Here is a 21,318-nt window from a genome sequence, read left to right on the forward strand (position 1 = left end):
ACACAGCCACACTCATTTGTTTACATGTTGCTGCTTTTGCAACATACGGCAGAATTGAGTAGTTGTGACAGACCGTATGGTTGGCAAAATTGAATAAATTATTTAACTGTCTGGCTCTTTACAGAAAAGTTTGTTGATCTCTTCTTTAAATTATTTCTGTGATGAAAAAAAAATGGATAAGTTTAACTAGATACACTTAAGTCATATTTTTTACCCATTCTGTGTTCAAGGTTTTTATATATCCAATAAGAGTATTATTTGGATTTTAGGAAATTTTTCCTCAGCTTCTCTGCCACATACAAATTTACAAACCTTTGAGATTTGAACATTACATAAATGTTCAGAATGGAGACGTCAAATTCTGCCAAATTATGTAGACAAAGCCAGAGTAGATGACTTGGTGTTTTCCCCTACCCAGTGTTTTCAAAATATCTTTTCCTAAATAAGTAATATTCTTGATTTTAACAATTTACTGTTTTTCTACTTAAGGAGAGCAAAGGAAAAAAATAATATAAAAATGTTATTTGATATACATTAAAATATGATGTTGAAGCCCTCTTTATAAATTTTGCTGATTGTTGCCTTGCAGAAAAATAGCAGCAGCCATGTTTTGATCATGTAATCATTTGCTAACTATGGAAGTAACTTTTTTAGGGATTATTATTAGGCAATATAGAACCTCATTTTAAATCATTTAATAAAAATCAAATGGTTTTTACAACATTGTTTACAATTTGTTTAACAGTATTTTACTGAGAAAATACTTAATTAACTTTGTTTTATTTTTAGGGTTATATCCTGTGTTGTGACCTCATGGTTTAAGTGGGAATAAAGATGAGTATAAGCAGTGATGAGGTCAACTTCTTGGTATATAGATACTTGCAAGAGTCAGGTGAGTACTTTTATAAAGTAAATAGGCCTCAAATTATTTTAATATTCTCAAAATAATCTTTTATGCATTTGAAATTTGTATCAGTCCAAACTGTTGAACCTTGTATGTTTCCTTAATGTCTGGACTGCCATTTTAAAGCTGTTTTACTGCATGGTTTAACTCTCTGACTCTTTCAAATATGTTGGAATTATCTCAGGCAAATATTTGTAACAACCAGTTTGTCTTTCTCTGTTAAAAGGCCATTTTTATAATTTGTTATTAAATAAGATTATTGCACATGTTTAGTAGGAACATATAAACTCAGATATCATCAGTTTGAAAATGTATGTCCAGTGTCCTCAGTTAAATATTATTGGTCCTAATTGCAGTTAGCATTTCAAAAGCTAAATTAATTGTAGTTTTTAAAGAATGCTATCCTAAGTATTATCCCAGTTGATTAAATGTATCATGGATATGAATTCTGATGAATGTATTGGACATGGTTATAAACACAGATCATTAAGTCATTGGCAATTAATATTAAGTAAATCCCTGATCACCAAGTTTTCTAGATATGTTAATAGATTAGGCAGAAAATAAAAGGATTACTGCAAGGGAAAATGAATGGATCAAGCTAAAAATGTAAAAGTAGAAGAGGGAAAACTGTTCAATATAGCTGGAGTGTATGACAGTCATAAAGATAGATTGCAATGATAAATGCAGATTTTTAACATTAGATGGAATAATTTAGTTAAAAATGTCAACAGCTAATCTAGAGATTAAATTTTAGAATTTATACCTTAAAGTGCATTTAAGTAGTAGATTGAGATGTGGTATAAAAAAAGATAATTTTGATAGTAGTATGTGAGGGAAGACAGAAGGAATACAATAGAGATATAAACTTCTAGGACATTGAACTCTTAGGTTTTGATTTTTAGACTGGATTTTTAGGCAATTTTTTACTGAGAAAATACTAAGCCCTTCTTATAGGGCTTAGGGAGTTGTTCTTTTATTTTCGGGGAACCACATGGCCTTAGATTTAAACCCCATTGCTTGCTGAAAATGTCCCCATCTGTATTCTAGGTCTGAGTCTTTCTTTTGGGTGGATATTTTCTATTCCCAAGAACCTTTACTGCTCCTCTATGAATAGCTAAGAAGACAGGGACCAAGAAGGAAGTTCAGGGAAGGAAGCAACCAACCAACAGATAATAACTTATTATGAATCTTTAAAATTAATAGATCTTGTTTTGTTTAAACTGATATGGAAGGTCGATCTGTAAGAAGACTTCCAAATATTGATTTGAATAAGATAAAATGACTAATAAAGTGAAAAAGTAGTGACCTGGTGATTATTTTCTATGTGACATATAAAATACTTTTGGTCAAAGTGGAAAAGAGTTTATTCTATCGGAATAACACTGTGTTTTCTACTTTTAAACCTGACCACCTCTTTAAGCCAGAGCTTTGAGTCTTTTGGACAAAAGTCTTGCAAATTGAACAAAAACTTTTACAACTGAAGGGTAGATAGATTAGAAATATATTATAAAAGCTTATTGATATAGTAGGAAGGCAGCAATTTAGGTTGAACCATAGAAGGTTTTGGAGTTCAAAAACAGTTGAACAGCTCATCAGTGTTCTGCAGTTCATTCAGCTTGTGCTGAGGTGAAGCAGGGCAAATCGAGATTAGAGTGTTAATGAGTGTTCAAATTTTCCTGTTTCCAAGTGGAAGTCTACAAATTGATATTTTATGTTCTTATCAGAATATATAATGAGGAAAAAGGGGCAGTAAAATAATATTCTGGTTTAATTTCTGAAAGAGTTCGAGTGATGAAATATTATCAAAAGCATCCTTAAAGTTGCTTATGTTCTCAGAGAAACCCCTTCTAAATTCCATGTTTTAAGGTATTTTAAGTCACAGTAAAAATAAAGCAAACAGTATATTTTTGAAAAATCATTGTATTATGGACTGATATATATCTTAAATCCTTTAGAATTGTTTCCTGCACCATTAGGTGTGCTTTTTTGTTATTCTTCAGATACACAACATAAAATTTATAAATTTAGGAACAGTCTTTAGCAGAGTTCTAAAGTCTGATCCTCTGACCACCTGTATCAGAATCAGGTAGGAAGCATTGAGTGGGGCCCAGGAATCTGCATTTTACAAAGCCCCAAGATGATTCATAGGTGTAATAATGTTTGAAAGCCAGTGGTCTGTTTTAATTGAAGGACAGTTGAAACTTGACAACAGAGTTGACACCAGGAAGGTAACATGTTCCGAATATCTTGAAAAAAAATTATAATTAGTAACTCCTCAAGATGAAGTAGAAAGTATGAAACGTACATGCACTGAGATTTGGAGTGCAAAACTAGCTTCTAAAGAGGAGCTAGCTGCCTTAAAGAGTGGTGTAGCTGTAGTTGTGACCAAGTTTTACCGGGACCAACGAGGCATTATTTTTGTCAGAAAGGTTACCATGAGACATAGATTTTAATTGACTTCAAGAAACGGGAGGCAGTAGAGAGTTTTAAGAATTTTATAGTTCCGTGAACTCTGGACAGGGTTCACAAAGAATCCAGACTCTCACCCATAACCAGATTCTGTAGATCTGGTTGCTTGCCACGTCATGTATTCCAAAAGCTCCTTCTTGGTTCTGATTCCTGATTATACATAAATTTGGTGATTTTTACAGTAGATTCAAGTTTGGAGTAACCTGGTCCAGAATTCCTTTTCAGGGTTATTTTGGGAGTAGTGTTTTTAATACCATAATTTATGAAGGATAATTATTGAGAATTAATCATTAAATATTTAAGCAGTATGACACATTGTTTGCAGATTATAACTGTTTTCTTTTGAAAGATTTAAAGCAAATATAAAAGAAACTATAGAATCTTAACACTGCTTCCTTCCTTACAAAAGAGCATTGATTGAATTGGGGTGGGAGAAAGGGAGCAGTCAAGGCAAAGAAAGAATGTGTGCAAAGGTGTTGAAGGATCTCGTTTGTGAAGACTCCAATAAGAAAAATAAAATTTCCTCCCCTATCTAATTGTCTAAAAGGCCCTCAGGTTCAGAGACACTTTGTGAAAGTTTTGTTCTGCTTTGATACAAAAATGCTTTCGAAGTAATATTTTTCAGTAAGAATCTTAAGCATTTCTTCTCTGCCGTGTTTAATCTTGGACTGTGTTTTCTATCTCCTGAGGGAATAAAATTCCCTAAATTAGCTTAGTGTTAAGTTTTTTTTTTTTTAATAACTACTATCAGCACTAGAAGATATTATATGTTAAAAGTCCATCTCCTTCCCCCAGATTACATACCTTTTCGGAGAATCATTTTCCTCATTCATAAAATTTAGTCCTTATTGAAAAGAGATTACACTGTGATCATCAGCCTTGAATGTTTAATGGACTTCACTGTTCCAAATCAGCCATCTCCTCACACATCAAAACAAATTAAAAGTAGATTTATTGTTGGGATTTTATTAATGTTATGACTTTTAATTTTTCTCAATTTTATCTCTAGAAAGTGCACCTAAGGTAATTAATTGGTGTTTACCATTCTGCACTTATATGAAATAGACCCATATTCGCGTATATTTCCTAGGAAATAAACACTTTTTCCCTTTTGAGATGACTTGAAAATTGAAAACATTTGACATATAGTACTGTCTGTATGTCATACTAGATGATTGACTGGGTTCAGCATTCTCCCTTTAATTGGTGTTTGCCAACTAGCATTAATTTGATTGCCCCCAAAACTTATACATTTATCAATTATGTGCAGATAAATACCTTAGAGGCTTGGAGTAGGATGTTTTAAAATTTCTCTCTTTCCTAAGATTACCCTTTCCTTCTTTTGCCTCACCAATGACTCTTGTCAGTTAAAGTTTATTTTTTTCTGAAGAAATTGTTCCTGGTAATTTTTTATGAACCTCCTTTTTGTCGTTTTATATGCAAATGTGCTTTTTATCTTGCTTAAATTGTGTATTTAGTTGGAGAATTCTTTATTAGACTATCATCTTACATGTTTAAGAGCTCCATAGCATCTCTATTGATGTGTTTGACTATTGGAAGCCAGGGAAACAGTTGCTGCTTATGATTGAAAGACTAACTGGAAGTGGCAAAAACAAAATGCCTTCATTATTAAAAATAAGTTATTTTCACGCTACTTTAAAAAATTCTAATGTTTTAGAACGAGATTCATCTTACATACATTTATTGTTTATTTGAAGGTGATGATATATGTAGCATTTGATTGATGAAAGATCATCTCATTTCTTTTGCACTTCACCTCTTTTCATTGTTCACTTTTCTAAACTTTAAAAAAGATCCAGTATATAGGCCTTGCATCAACCACACCACTTTTATGAGATGGCACTAATACTCAAATGTTGAACAGGTTGAGCATCCCTAATCCAAAAATCTGAAATCCAAAATGCTTTTGAACAACTAATAATAAAAATTAAAAAAAACAAAACACAACAGACACTAGAATGGCAGTATGTAAAAAAGTGGATGTGTAACCATTGTGATTCTGCAATCTGTATACGGGGTAAAAATGGGAGTTCATAACCCACTTGAATCAAATGTATGAAATATGATATGTCAAGAACTATGTAATGTTTTGAACAACTAATAATAATAATAAAAAAATACTTCAACACCAACAACTTTGAGTGCCAGTAAAATAAATACAGGTAGAAAATTCCACATCTGATCTCATGTGAATGATATCAGTCAAAATGCCGGCATGCTGGGACTGGGGTCATGGCTGAGAGGATGAGCTCTTGCTTAGCGTGTGTGAGGCCCTGGGTTCGATCCTCCACACTGCATAATAAAATAAAATAAAGGTATTGTGTTCACCTACAACTAAAAAATAAATGTGTTTTAAAAAATGTAGGCATGCTAAAAATATTATGTAAAATTACTTTCAGACTGTATATGAGGCACACATATGAATGTGGTGCTGCTTGGGAGACAGAAGCAGGAGGATCACATGTTCAAGGCCAGCTTGGTCAAGTTGGACCATGTTTCAAAACAAAAAGGGCTTGGGTTGGAATTCAGAGGTAGTATGCTTTGAGGTTCAATTGTTTGTTTAACCCCGCCCACCCAAGGAAAAAAAAGGATTTTGTGTATCAACTTGGAGTTCATCCATAAGATATCTCATTATATATGTACAAATATTCCAAAATCCAAAGTCTGATACATACATAGTCTGAAGCATTTCATATAAATACTCGACTTGTATTTGTTTATAAGATCACACATCAAAACCATATATTATTATCTTTCAACTTAGAAAACATCAAAATAGGCAGAAAATAATATGTATAAAGTTAAGGTCTTCACCTATATTACACATAGCTTATTCATTCATTTATCTCATTTAGCTATTAAACTATTAGCCCCATTAATGGTTAGTAAAAAAAATGTCAGCAGATTACAGTGTAGTTTTTCTTGACTTGAATAAGGGTAACTGGGATAGATAATCATTCCTTCCTTCATACCTCACTTCCAGTGGCATTTATAAGTAGACTGTAACATCGGATTGGATGGAGTTAGGTTAACTTGGTAATCAGTAATGTGCCTCTAGCCATGAAGAACAGGAGAAAAGAGCTCAGTATCTGATATGTCCACCTTCAATTATCCTTCTAAATTTTATGAGTAAATGACTACCTACAGAAGTACAAGTAGGTACATAGTTTTTCTTTATAATAAAAGGTGGAGTGACCTTGATTTGACATATATAGTTGTTGTATACTTATTCAATTAAAAGTAAACAGCAAGTACTTATCATAAGTGCCGGTAATTAAGGTACTTTTATACTTCCGAATCAGTTTTTCATTCCTGCTGACATACTTATGAAGGACAGAGGTCTTTTGAGATAATTGCCAGAGTTGTTTAATCTTAATTTTTTTTAAAGAATACCCAGTATCTCAAGGATATAAGGAAGTGTATAGATTTTAGTGGCATTATAAATTTGCATACACACACACACATATATATATATATGCAATTTTTTTTTGAAAGCAGTTTGGCAATCGTGAAACTCTTTAAAATGCTAATGTTCCATTCAGCTTTTGGGGAATCTTTCCTAAGAAGAAAGAAAAAAATTATTTATGGCAAAAACCTATACATACAGATATTTGATGCAAGAATCTTTTTAAATAGTGAGCACTGAAAAAGGTGTTCACTATTGGTATGAATAATTCTTTGCCACATATATTTATTGACTGAATATCATGATAGCATTAAAATTATTTCCGAAAATAGAATTTGTATAAAGTGTTTTTTGTGTTTCTGTTTTCTTTGTTTTTTATTTTTCTACTGTGCTGGGATTTAGTTCCAGGACCTTATGTATTGTAGACAAGCACTGTACCACAGTTACATCTACAGCCCTATATTGAAGGACAATACTGGGCACAAAATTGTATATCTAGTGTGTAAGTGCTGGGTCTAACTCTTCAATATCTAGTGTCCCCCTTAACATCCCTTACCCACTTTCTTTTTACCTTTTCTGAAATCTGGATCTGAAGGGCAGAGTTAGAAATAGGTTTCCACTTTGGAGGCGCTGGGGATACACTTTTCTGATCTGAAATTTAATAGGACTTTGAATAAAGTTGCACCCCACCCCCTCAAATTAGGACTCTGTGTTGTGTTCATAGTTAAGCTTTGCCTTTTAAAAAATCTTTTGGTCTGGTTCAGACACCCTATTCCATAACAATGGTGTTTCAAAGTCCATTTTCTTATTTCTGTGCTCCCTGTGCAGAGTAGAGTAGCTGGTTCTGGAAAACTGACTCCCATTCAAGAACAGGATCTCTAACATCAGAGGGAAAACACTTTCTGGAACAAGAACTACAGAGAACGGTTGTTTTTTGATCCCCTGTGTAACATTACACACAGATGCAGGCACATACCTGCTACTCTATATCTCTGTCACAAACTACTATTGTGTACTGAACTTCATGGTCTTCAGCCACATTGTCTCTAGATTTTCTCCTCTTCTTATTTCCTAAATCTTACTTATCTTATTGAGTATTACAGAGGTATTATTCATGTCAGATTTTGCTTTACCTGAAGACTGTATGTCTGACTAAAGATTTCATCAGGTCACATTTAAGATCCCTTTAGAAATATAAGCTCTATTAAACATTTGTTATAATAAATGGGCATTTCTACCTTATGTAGTTTGGCATATCTAAGTAAGATCTGTACTTCTAAAGAAGCAGTATGTTTTTTCAAAGAAGAGTTAAGCTATATGCTTCTTTAGAGTCACAGATTTTTAGATATGCCAAAATACATTATGGTAGAATTGCATTCTCATTTAACAAATGTTTATAGAGTTACTTGGTAAACCAGGTGACATGCTAGTTTCTCAGAATTAAAGGTTTACTAGACTTAAACCCTTTTACTCAGACAGTACAGTCTAGTAATCAGACATGTGCATAAACCATAGACACACAGGTAATAGCTATTTAGTGTGGCAGTTGCTGTGCATAAACATTTTGCACATTCTTTTGGCAGAAAAGAATAGGCGAGTGAGAGTCAAGAGACAGTGGAGTGATGGAATTTGGAGGTAAAATGACAGAGCTTGGCAAATGGTTGAATGCCAGAGGCCAGAGGAGAGGTGGGAACTTTATGATTACGACTTTCAAGTATAATGAAGTGAGGGCAGAATTTCCTAAGGCAGGGGGAAATTTTTAAAGAAGAGAAGAATAAAAGTAGTGTTGAACATAATGATTTTAGGTTGCCTCTGACTGAAATGAAGAGAACATTATAGGGCTGGGGATGTGGCTCAAGCGGTAGCGCGCTCGCCTAGCATGCGTGTGGCCCGGGTTCGATCCTCAGCACCATATACAAACAAAGATGTTGTGCCCGCCGATAACTAAAAAATAAATATTAAAATTCTCTCTCTCTACCTCTCTCTCTTTTAAAAAAAAAACAAGAGAGAACATTATAATTGAGCATGTAAACTGGAACTTCTTTCGGGTAAACATTAATGGGAAGTTCCAAAATGATGCTAATGACTACTTCAGGATTGTTTCGTTACCATTGAGAATGTCCTGAACACATTTGCGTAAGTTGGGATGTATATGAGGATCTAAGATGGCTTCTCTCTTGACCTGACAGAATAATATCAAGATGTATACAGCATTCCATCCAGAATTGGGCATAGTTCCTCCTGAAACTCTCAGATAGGCATAGTACTACTTCAAGTTTAAATTATAAGCAAATTAAATAGAGTCTAAATGTAGCAACTTTGAATAAATTGTACCCATGAACAGAATATACAGAAATCATGGACTTTGTGTAATTGTTGATTCTTATATATGTCAACACACTTTTAAAACCCTGGTGCCAAATACAGCTAAGATATAATGTTTCATGCACTGTATAATGCTACTTTCTAGGAAACTGAGTTGAACACAATACAGTGATGTACTCAGGAGCAGGTGTTCACTGTCTCTCTGCCTTAACTCTATCCTTGTCTATATTCTGACTTGGTTAAAGAGGAACAGTAGCGTGTGTTGGAATTTGAGTCTTTACTCTCCTACTTAGAGGCTGTTTTCCCCACCTGGTGATTCAGATGAAAACATAATAAATTCTGTACTTGAGAATGGCAGCTGACACATTGTGTAGGCCCTCACTATGAATGGTATCTTCTATCTCTAAGTTGTTTCAAATTCTGAACCATTTGGCCTTTTGGCTTTACCCACCTCTTAGTTATGATTTATTGAAGAAATTATTTAGCATGTAGCAGGGTATTAAAAACAGGAGTTTCCAGCCTTACTGCTTGTGGATTTCATTGCTTTATCTCAAATTCCTTCTCCGAATTCTCCTGAGTCCCTAGTCTTAGCTTTCTACCCTGGCAATCTGAGACTTATTCATATTCCAGGAGTTGTAGGTTTCTTGATAAGACGGTTTTAAATGATGCTTTTTCCCCCCATTAGTATTTTTTAAAAATCATTTTTGTGAACTCACATTAAGCTGAAAACTATGAAGTGTTTAATCATAATAATTTTGCCTGTAGTTAAAGTCAGGAGGTTAAAAAATCCAGGTCTTTTAAAGGTAATGTCTTTTCACTTCTTACCTCTCCCTCTACCAGTATGTATGGATGTACTAGGGTTAGGTGTTCTAAGGAGAGAAGAGAGCCCTGAGGAATATCAGCTTAGGTGTGCTTTGACTATCTGAACTAATTGAAATATTTCCTAGCTACATGCTATTTGTGACCCTCATGGTGTTTTATTGTAAACTGTTCATAGGTACCACAAAGAACCTTAAGAGTAGGAGCATAAAATACAAAAAGCCATGTATAAACACTGAAAAACAAGGATAAACTTTTAGATTGTTAAGTCAGTTTAATTAAGAACCAAACTCATTCATTTACTTTTTTTAGTTTGAAACTTTCTTAAAATTCTATGTTATGTGTGCAAATGGTATTGTTTTACAAGACTTATAAAATTGCTCCCTTACTGATAAAATATGGTGAATATTTTGTTAAACAGAGCAACCCCTCTTGGGTCTATTAGTTTCCTAGAACTTCTGAGTATGGACTAGATTTTCATAAAAAATAAGGCTAACTAAAGAGATTTTTGTTAAGTGAATATTCTGGTTTTAAGTATTTCAAATGAAAAGTAGATAATTTAAACACTCGGCTTATACATAAAGAAATTTAAATTTTAGAATTTCATTTATAAATTTGCTTTCATTATACTCTCTTTTATTTCTGAAGTAGTTTGAAAAAGCTTCATTATATTAAAGGTGTTAGACAATTTGTATGTAGAAAATTAAATACACCGTGGAAATATTAAGTGTCAGTCTTTTGTGGTCTCAATTATCCTGAGTGAAGTAATTAAATCACATGATTTCCAAAGGCCTTTTTAACTTTTTAAACTTGATGTTTTTGTTGAGGAAAGTTATGTATCACTGCTGCAGCTTAGAAAATTTGAAGCCAAGCAATCCAGTAGGTACTAGAAATTTTGAAGAGTACTTTAAGTAATTAGGAGAAAGGGAAATACATAAAGGCTACCATATTTAGATTTTTGTTGTTGTTGTTATTTGTTTGTTTAAAACACACTTGACCTTAGCTATCATTCTAGAATTTAAATGATGGAATGCAATTTTGAACGATTGTGGAAGTCTTTTAATTCATGTTATTTAACTTGTTGGCACTAGGAAAATGAATACTCATACCTTTTCTTTTGCTTTTAGGGTTTTCTCATTCAGCATTTACCTTTGGTATAGAAAGCCATATAAGTCAGTCTAATATAAATGGTGCACTCGTCCCACCTGCTGCATTGATTTCTATCATCCAGAAAGGTCTACAGTATGTAGAGGCAGAAGTTAGTATTAACGAGGTAAGGCAGACTTATTTCAAATACTAATTCTTAAATGTGTTCTTAAATTAGCTGTCACGTCTGTTTTCTCATTGTCTCTGACTTTAACTTCCTTGGCTTAATAGAAACAAAAGGGTATTATTCCTGTTGTATCAGATTGTTCAAGCAAGGCATGTTGGATCACAGGTATAAGGACTATTATTTGTAACTTATTTTCCTTAATATAAGTTTTTATAAGTAAGCAGTAGGAAATGGTTTTCATTAACACACCAGCATTGTATTGAAATACTGAGACCAAATTTATGTGGAGAATTGGAAACTCAATGTTGTTTGGGTATACCCTGATTTTAGAAGCAATTTATAATTGAAGCCAGCTCTTAAGACTATTGTCTAAGATCCACATATGAAGTAATTTGTTTAGTTCAGGTGTCAGCAAACTGTGGTGCATGCACGAGGCAAATCCCATCTGTCCCTGATTTTATATAAATGTTTTAAAACACAGACACATTCATTTATTCTTGTATAGGCTGTTTATGACAGAATCTGGTAGTTGTAACAGAGACCTATGACCTATGAGGTCTAAGTTAATATTTACTATTTACTAACTGGGCTTTCACAGAAGTTTGCATACCTCTGATCTAAGGTAATATTTTCATACATGGATAGGAGTCAGAACATGTGGAGTTGTTTTCTTTATTTTCATTTGAGAAATTAAATTGTTCCCCTTTTGCTACAATTTAGCTGAAACACTTATGATTTCTGTATCTGTGTTTATTAAATACATAGTATACTACATTATTTATGGATTTCCTCATTCCTATGACTAAAAAATCCATTAGTACTAATTGAAATATGTCTTTTATTGTCTTTTAGCACTTTCTCTTTCAAAGTATGCTTTACTGTAAGGGTGAAAGCAAGTTCCACCACTGGCCAGAGGCGGAATCTCAGTTTAGCCAAAAAATTTTGTCTGAATTTATCCTAATATTCCACACTGTATCTGTGTTGGTTTTAGTAAGTAGTTTGTATTTATGTTAAAATGTTTTTTTTCCTCTGAATAATTTAGTATAATCTAATTCAGAAAAAATGTGCTGAATTTTTGTAACTCAGCATGTTCTATCACATTACTATAGATTATCAGTAGTACATGTTCACTAGTAAGTGAACCAGGCTTTACATATGCATGTTCCTAACTAATTTGCATTGTTTCTGTTTCTTACTTGCTGCTCATTACTGTGTCTCTTTTTGTGCTCACTGGAGAATTTTATTAATTATGAACTTCCTAATGTTAATAAAGTGGAGCATTGGAAATTATAGCAATTTTATAAAACAGAGAGCACTAGCCTATATTACTGATGGAACTTCTCAAACATCAGAGCAGTGAAGACTTAACTGGAGAGCTTGTTGGTCCCTAATTGTTGAGTCTGCCCTCAGAGATTTTATTTTTTAGCTTTGATTCTTTGTTTTTTTTCCCTGATGCTGGAGATTATTGAATAGGCAAGTGCTTTGCTGCTGAACTACCCTCCACCCCTAGCCCTAAATCAACATTTCATATAAGCTACCAGGTGACGGCCTTGCTGTTGGTACTTGGGTAGTATTTTGAGTAGCACTGGGTTAAGGGATCCCAGCTGCCATTGACTAACTCTATAAAGTCTTTAAATCTTACTGTGCTTGTATTTCATCATTAATAAAATGAGATGATTATATGGCATGATATCTGAAGCCTATTTCTGCTTTAATATTTTAATCAAATCACAAGGAACTTTATTTTCCAGCCAAAAATATTTTAAAAGTTTTTAATTTCTTAAAGAAGTGTGATTGCTGCTCATTATCCTGAAGGATTGTTTCTATGACCCCCACCACCACAAATACCAAAATCTGTGAATGCTAAAGTCTGTTATATTAAGTGGTGTATTATTTGCATGTACTACATATAACATACTTTCAATCATCTAGAGTGCTTAGGATGATGTAAGTGCTATGTAAGCAATTGTTGTTCTGTATTGTTTAGGGAATAATGACAAGAAAAAAGTCTGTGCATGTTCAGTACATGTAAGTTTTACCATAAATATTTTCTATCTACAGTTGTTTGACTCTATAGATTGGGACTTGTGGATACAGAGGATTGGCTGTATAATGTGGCACTAAGCCACTTAAAATTGTATAACTATTCCATATTGATTGTCTTTTTTTGACAAACAGAATTTTAGAATCAAAAACCTTTGTACCATCTGGGCCTATGTTCTTATTTTCAGCATTGACCTCTTATATTTCAGCTGCATCTTTCCAGCATTAATCAACATGAAGTAAGTGAAAAGGAAAATTTGAACAGCCAGCTGGAGTTGTCTCCTAAAGTGTCCTTCTGTCCGTTCTTCCTTGCATGAGTTCTGAAAATATCTTTCATGAAATGAAGATTTTCATTTCTGCTGTTGATTGAATATAAGTAACCCTAAATAGTACCTTTTATTTCTCCCCTCTCATGATTTTCTGTATCCAGGATGGTACCTTGTTTGATGGTCGACCCATAGAGTCTCTGTCCCTGATCGATGCCGTAATGCCTGATGTAGTACAAACAAGACAACAAGCTTATAGAGATAAGCTTGCACAGCAACAGGCAGCAGCTGCTGCAGCTGCTGCAGCTGCCACCAACCAACAAGGATCTGCAAAAAATGGAGAAAACACAGCAAATGGGGAGGAGAATGGAGCACATACTATAGCAAGTGAGCTAAAAGTTTGTAGACTCCTTTTCAGGGAAAATATTTTGCTTTCTTGAAATGCCCCATCTTCTAAATTGAAATAACTTTTAACTATTTCATTTATACCAGCTTGTTGCCCTAACTTCTATCATAGAGTTTTGTTTTTTAAAGCTCCACAAAGCTAGATTTATTTTATTGTTTTTATTTTCTTTTAAAATATTTAAAAACCCCTTCTTCTGCTTTTAAATGAATTTTTGCGTCTGCATTTAATTTGTGAATAAAATTTACAAGGCTAGTTATTAACAAATAAAGTAAAGCTCTCACAGTGAGCTATAAAGGTGATTCTAAATGTTATAAGAATGATATCAGCAGCCCCTACTGGAGAAACACAGAATAGTATTGCTATATATTATATTTACTTCAGACCATTTTATCATTCTAACCATGTGTAGGTTTATCTTTTCCAGTCCTTTTCTTCCTCATCCTTGCTTCCTTCATTTCTTAAAGTATTCATATACATACTTTTAAAAAATAGTATCCTACTTAAGTTGGGAATTTATTTTCCATGTGACAAAGACTGTGTAGTTATAATAATGTTAAAGTTAACCTGACATAGCAATAACAAAGTTACATTGTATATTATAAAAAGGAAAACATTGCTTATTAAGTGCCCACACCCCCCTTGTGTTGTCATATCACCTAACTGGAGTTTTCTACTTGTTCCTCATGATACAGATAATCATACTGATATGATGGAAGTGGATGGAGATGTTGAAATCCCTCCTAATAAAGCAGTCGTGTTACGGGGCCATGAATCAGAAGTTTTTATCTGTGCCTGGAACCCTGTTAGTGATCTCCTAGCATCAGGGTGTGTTTCTTATAGTGATTTTATAGTACCTTTATAATGTAGATCGCTGAATGGATAACGTGTTGTGTTGTTTAAATTTCTCAAGAGTTCTCGTTGCTTGCTTGTTGTCATTTTTGCCTCAGTAAATTTTTATTCCTTCATAAGAAAAGTAATTTTAGAGGCTTTAATTAAACTTCATAATTCCAAGAATGCTTGGTGGACTTTATTTCCATCATGCTTTATTTCCATCATTTTCTTCATACAGTGAAGAAAATGATGGAAATAAAAATCCCTAATAGTCTATTTTTTAATAATAGGATACAAGTAATATCCTATTATTAGGATATTATTAATAGAATATAAATATGTTGTTTTGATTAATAATAGGATATACATATGTTGCTTTGATTCTGGGATTCTTGAGAATTTAAAATACATTACATATTTTGTAGGTCTGGTGACTCAACAGCAAGAATATGGAATCTTAGTGAAAATAGCACTAGTGGCTCCACACAATTAGTACTTAGACATTGTATACGAGAAGGAGGGCAAGATGTTCCAAGCAACAAAGATGTGACATCTCTAGATTGGAATGTGAGTATCATCATACTGTTCATGATGGATGTACTTACTCTAGTATACTTGGCCTCTTAGAGTCTCATCTCTAATAGGGTTTGTCTATTTGTTCAGATATTTTTGGATTTCATTAAATAGTAACAAGTGGGAGTCCCACCGAAATATGGTGTTAAAAACAAAAAATGGCCCTGCAGTAGTCAGACCAGGGTTCAGGTTGCTAGCTCTTTAGTATATCTGAAAGCATAATTTGATAAAATTGTTACTTGACTGTAAAGTAGAAGTATGAGAATTATACTGAGATAAATGTGTAATTGATGAAAATCCTTAGCATAACATAATAAAACCCCAACAATTGAGTTGTTTGTTGGAATATGTGTAGAAAAACATTTTATATTTCTCATTATACTATGAATTGATAATTTTTTAAACATTTATTTTTTAGTTGTAGATGGACACAATACATTTATTTTTTTTTATGTGGTGCTGAGGATCGAACCCAGGGCCTCATTCATGGTAGGCAAGCACTCTTTCTCTGAGCCACGACCCCAGCTGTGAATTGATAAAAAATTTTATTGCTAACTCTCTTTTACTGATCAATAGTCCAGATGACCTCCAAGGTTTATTCCGGCTGTAGAAGTCTTATAATTCTATGATTCTCTATATGATTCAGAGTTTTTTAGGATTACTTGGCTACTCTGGCTTATAGTGTGAGATTTCATTGTTGATACATCTTTAGTCTTTCAGTATCAAAAATATTTGTTACCTGTACAACCCCTCTCATGATCAGGAGTCTTTTCCTCTGCAAGTAAGCATCCTTTCTTCCTCTGGACTCTGTATTTTGTGGGGCTCTCCAAAGAATCTTCTAGGGCTATTGATGTGGTTCAGTGGTAGAGTGGCATCTGTGAGGCCCTAGGTTTGATCCCCAGCAAAGTGGGGAGGTAGGGAATCTTCCAAACCTTTGTGATTTTTTTGTTTTGTTTTGTTTTGGTACCAGGGATTGAACATGGGGGCGTTTAAGCACTGAGTTACATCCCTATCCCTTTTTATATTTTATTTAGAGACAGGGTCTTACTGAGTAGCTTATGTCCTCACTAAGTTGCTGAGTCTGGTCTTGAACCTGCAGTCCTCTTACCTTAGCCTCCTGAGCATGTGCCACCACACCTGGCCCTAATCTCAATCTCCGGAATGAGATCTGTCTTTAAAAAATGATTATTCCATAGACGAACTCTAAATAGGGCTGAGGGGTGGGAGGGAAAGGGAGGGGGCATGAGGTTAGAAATGATGGTGGAATGTTATAGTCATTACTATCCAAAGTATATGTATGAAGACACAAATTGATGTGAATATACTTTGTATCCAACTAGAGATGTATGAAAAATTCTGCTCTATATGTGTAATAAGAATTTTAATACATTCTGCTGTCATTTGTAAATTTAAAAAAATTAATCAAAAAAGATTATTTTAGCTAAAGATCTCAGTTTCTGTGGGATTCTTCCAAAACCCATGGCTAGACTTTTTTAATGTTCACATCCAAAATTTTCAGTAATGTCTTTATCCTTTTTCTGCTATAAAGTATATATTGACAGTTATAAAAATTCAAAATTGTTTAGCACATTGCTATTATTTTTGTTATAACATTAAAACTAAGAATTATCTTTTTGCTCCTCATTTTATTTTAGGTAAAAGCCCTTAAAACTTCTTTTGTTTATGTGACCCAGTGATTATGTCAATTTATTGAAATTTGTGGTTTACACTAAAAAGGATGGTTAATGAATATTCATTTGTTCAGCTTGGTGATTCTGAACTGTAAATTATAGTTTTATAAAGTGAGGGCTTTTCAAAAAGGAAAAAATAATATATTTTCTTGGCTGAATGGTCCAAGAATGAAAACATTTGGGAACCTGTAGTTTAAAGGAAACTTGACATTTTTACTTTTGGCTTCAATGTGGCTCCACTTCCTCAGATAGAACCCCGAGGGTTCCAGATGCTAGCAGAACTCCACCTGTCACTTTCCCTACTGCTCAGTGGCTTGAGGGGTCTGAAATAGGCAATCTTGTTTTGAATATCCTTATGAGAAACATCAAGAAGTTGCTAAGGAAGGCAGGATTTCTGTATGTCCAGTAGTATTTTCCCTTCCCAGCAATAGTCTTCAGTGCACTTTTACTATTAAACCATCAATGCAAGACACAGCAAGGAAATACAAGTTTAGAGAAATTTTATATGGATTTTTCTTCATGGTAAGGTACTCCTAGGCAATTGTATAGCCTGCACTCTCTGAGTGTTTTCCTTTTGTTGCTCTTTTATTAGTAAATATTTATATCTCATAGTGGGAAGTTATTAACAAAGAAAAGAAACAGTCTTCTAATAATTTGAAACAGCAGTATTATTCGGAATACATACCTTGTTTAGACAGTAAAAGATTTAAAGGAGGAGTCACAAAAAGTTCCAGTTTTACTTAAATATTTTGGAAGATTTTGATTTTTCTCTTAAATCCTTGTAAAATTTGCAATCTTGATGTCCTTCCCAATCCTCCGCCCTGCCTCCGTCTTAGTCATGTACATACAAGAACACAGCAGACCTTTGGACATGCATGAGAAAAACACTGACCATTCTGCCCCATAGTAGTTACTGTCTTTGTTCAGATTGGGTATATAGCTCAGAGAGAACACTAACTTCACAGCATGAAGGGTGTTATGTATTTCTTTGGTGGCATTCACAGATAACCCTGTTAGATTTTTAAGCAGAGAATGTTAAGAGTAGGCTGTACCCAGGAATTTAAACATGAATTGTTTTTAATAACAATTAAATGGCCTTTCTGGGTTATATATTGAAGGAAATGTGTTTCTCTTACAGAGTGAAGGTACACTTCTAGCAACTGGTTCATATGATGGATTTGCCAGAATATGGACTAAAGATGGTAAATGAAGTGTGTTTCTTTTTACAACATTATTGATCTGAGTTACAAAGTTTGAAGTAATTTTAAAGTTTTTGGTTTTGAATTTTAGGTAATCTTGCTAGCACCTTAGGGCAGCATAAAGGCCCTATATTTGCATTAAAATGGAATAAAAAAGGAAATTTCATCCTGAGTGCTGGAGTAGATAAGGTAAATGCACATTAAATTAAACTCTATTAAGGTTAATGTATTGCATAGTATAATTGAAAGTAATATTTTTTATTTTTTGCTAATCACATAAATAAAACATTCACATTTTGGAAGTTCAAGTATGGACTTACAATAGAAATAGAAATGCTTTCTTAGGTTTTCTGCCAACTTATTCCTGAATCTACTCATTTCATTCTTTCTTATCTGTATGACCATTTCTCTCTCTCTCTTTTTAAAAATTTATTTTAGATGTTGATGGACCTTTATTTTATTCATTGATTTATATGTTTGCTGAGATTCGAACCCAGGGCCTCACATATGCTAGGCAAGCGCTCTACCACTGAGCCACAACCCCAGCCCCATTTCTCTCTTTTATTGGAATCTGAAACATAAAGAAATAACATACCTTTGCTCCCCTAATAAATCTCTTCAGCGAATATGGCTCTGGAGTGATTCCAAAGCCAATCCTAGAGGCAGTCTGTTATCCTAGAGCCAGTATGGTAGCTGAACTGGTGCTTAACTGAAACTGTAAGAAATGCAGGTCTTGTCTAGTTTTCTTTACCTAACTAGCTGGGTGAATCTAGGTGGGCTAAAAATATGGCCTCCATCCAACTTTAGTTCCTTAGATCATGCCCTCCACCAAACCTCAGAATAACCAAGGGTTTAAGATAATCTAGGAAAGGACATGTTGTTAATAATTAACTGTGTGTGATGTCAGGGAAGTAGGTTTGAGCTTTATATTTAGTAAAAATTAAAAAAACGATAAGAAGAAAAGAAAAAATATGGGATAGGAAGAAGAAAGTCAGTCACTACCATACATAGTATTTTAGTTCCCCGGAGTTTTGAGAACTGATTTCATTATTAACCAAGAATTTGCCACATTGCAACTCAACTGTTATTAGAATCTTACACTAAATACTCTATTGCAGTGGAGTTTGTTAAGTAATCCAATAATCCTACCACTTTCTTGACAATCAGTAATTTTTATCTGAAGTAAGTTGATTAAAAAAGAAAAATCACAAGGGAAAAATCAAATTGCTTAATGATCATTTTCTTCAAAAATGGGGTGTATATAGCATTATTTGACCTACTGTTGGGGTAAAATAAATTGTTCAAAATTAAGTTCAAACATTTCATACTGCTTTGATGCACTTAGGCATTTAATTTATATATTTATGATAAACTCCTTTTAACTTCATAGCAAAATTTGTTTTTCTTTTAATCTTAGACTACAATTATTTGGGATGCACATACTGGTGAAGCCAAGCAGCAGTTTCCTTTTCATTCAGGTAAATCTTTGCAGTTTACATAAAAACTGGAGCTTTCTTGCATTTTTGTAATTTAACTTTTAGTAGCTTATAATTCATTTAAAATCTTGAAATATCAGATACTAATCTTTTTACTAGTCCTTCTAGGAGCTGATATTCCATGACATTTTGATTGTTAATTGTCAGAGTATCATGTTTTCTGTGAAGTATACCATAGAGAAAGCATCTGTAGCCTGGTACAGTTGGGGATGGTTTTATTTAATGGAAAGAACATAGGTTTTTGAGTGAGAAGATCTGGGTTTGGATGTCATTTCCACTTCACTTAGCAAGTTTTATGAGTGAGCAAGTCACTTAACCTTTCAGAGCCTCATTGTCACTATCTGTAAATGAGGAATAGTAATGTTTATTTGCTGTGAGGATAAGAATAAATGGTGTATAAGAAAATGTTGTATAAACTTCTATTAATTTAGGTATTGTCATTTTCTTGTTTTAGATATGTAAGTTGGATTCCTCCTGTGTACATGAAATAAAAAGCCAGGCTTTTCAAGTGTTGTTAGAATTGTTCCATCTTAGGTGGATTTCTATTTTAAAAAATACTGATCCTTCTTGCATGATGTGGACCCATGTACCAGGGCATGCAGCTTGATGAGTGAGACAACTGAATTAGTACCCTACTCCTTTTTAGCCTAGAACCTTTGTGCCTGTCTTCAGTGGATTTCTTGACTGAAGTAACCACGGGAGGTTAACTGCAACAAGTTACCTAATGATTCTTAGAACAGTAGTTTTAGTACAAACTGATTTGGCTGCTGCTTTCATGATTTTGTTGTGGTTAGAAAGAGTTTTGATCTAGAGGCTAAGATGTAAGGTGGCTCTGGTTATTCTCAAATCTTTAGTAACATTTCCTTTCCCAAAGAGACAGTGGCATAGCATCACCTTTGAAGTAAAAACTTGCAGCATCAGGCATTTTACTTTTTGTCTTTTTTAGTTTACTGTGAGGAGACAAGCCAAATAAGACACAAAATGATTTTTCTGTAGTATGTGAATAACTTTATTTGCAAGTATTTGTTGAACATTAAACACTTTTGCTTGAGTGAAGCTTATGCTGATAAGCATTAGCACATCAGTTTTGGCTTTCCTGATTTACTTACTTTTTACCTTCACTTCTAGTCAGCCATCTCCCAGATAGGATTCCCTTAGGCTTCTGGCTATTCCTCAGAAGTTTCTCATATACATCCTAGGACTAATTAAAGTTGAAATAAGTTTATGTGTACTAGTTACCATGTAACGAATACTCATTGTACTAGAGATGGTCTGCTTTGTGTATATTATTCTTGTTTGTTTGTTGTTGTTTAGTATCAGGGATTGAATCCAGGATGCTTAACCACTGAGCCATATCCCCAGTGTCACGTGTCCCTCCTTTCTCCCACCCCCCATTTCTTGAGGCAGGGTCTGAGTTGAGGACACTGGTTTTAAACTTGTGATTTTTCTGCCTTAGCCTCCAGAGGTGCTGGGATTACAGCCATGCACCACTGCCCCTGGCTTGTGTACATTATTCTCATGAGCATGATGAGCGAGATAGTGTGGTAGTCATATTACATATGAATTTATTATATTTTGACATAAATATATACT

The 21,318-nt window shown here is 33.8% G+C and overlaps 1 protein-coding gene across 2 annotated transcripts in view; it reads left to right on the forward strand.

Moving 5' to 3' along the window:
• Tbl1xr1 (TBL1X/Y related 1) overlaps positions 1–21,318 on the forward strand; it is a 151,234-nt gene that overhangs the window by 100,490 nt on the left and 29,426 nt on the right. Inside the window, exons 3-10 of one of the 2 annotated variants that reach the window (XM_076867629.2) lie at positions 790–892; positions 11,075–11,220; positions 13,694–13,916; positions 14,628–14,760; positions 15,192–15,333; positions 18,169–18,232; positions 18,321–18,418; positions 19,647–19,707. In XM_076867629.2, coding sequence (XP_076723744.1) covers positions 835–892; positions 11,075–11,220; positions 13,694–13,916; positions 14,628–14,760; positions 15,192–15,333; positions 18,169–18,232; positions 18,321–18,418; positions 19,647–19,707 — 925 coding nt within the window. In that variant the 5' untranslated portion in view covers positions 790–834. The remainder of the gene's footprint in view (positions 1–789; positions 893–11,074; positions 11,221–13,693; positions 13,917–14,627; positions 14,761–15,191; positions 15,334–18,168; positions 18,233–18,320; positions 18,419–19,646; positions 19,708–21,318) is intronic. The other variant, XM_076867631.2, reaches the window with a different exon arrangement.

Source organism: Callospermophilus lateralis, chromosome 10, assembly GCF_048772815.1.
Source record: "Callospermophilus lateralis isolate mCalLat2 chromosome 10, mCalLat2.hap1, whole genome shotgun sequence".
Taxonomy (NCBI): Eukaryota; Metazoa; Chordata; class Mammalia; order Rodentia; family Sciuridae; genus Callospermophilus; species Callospermophilus lateralis.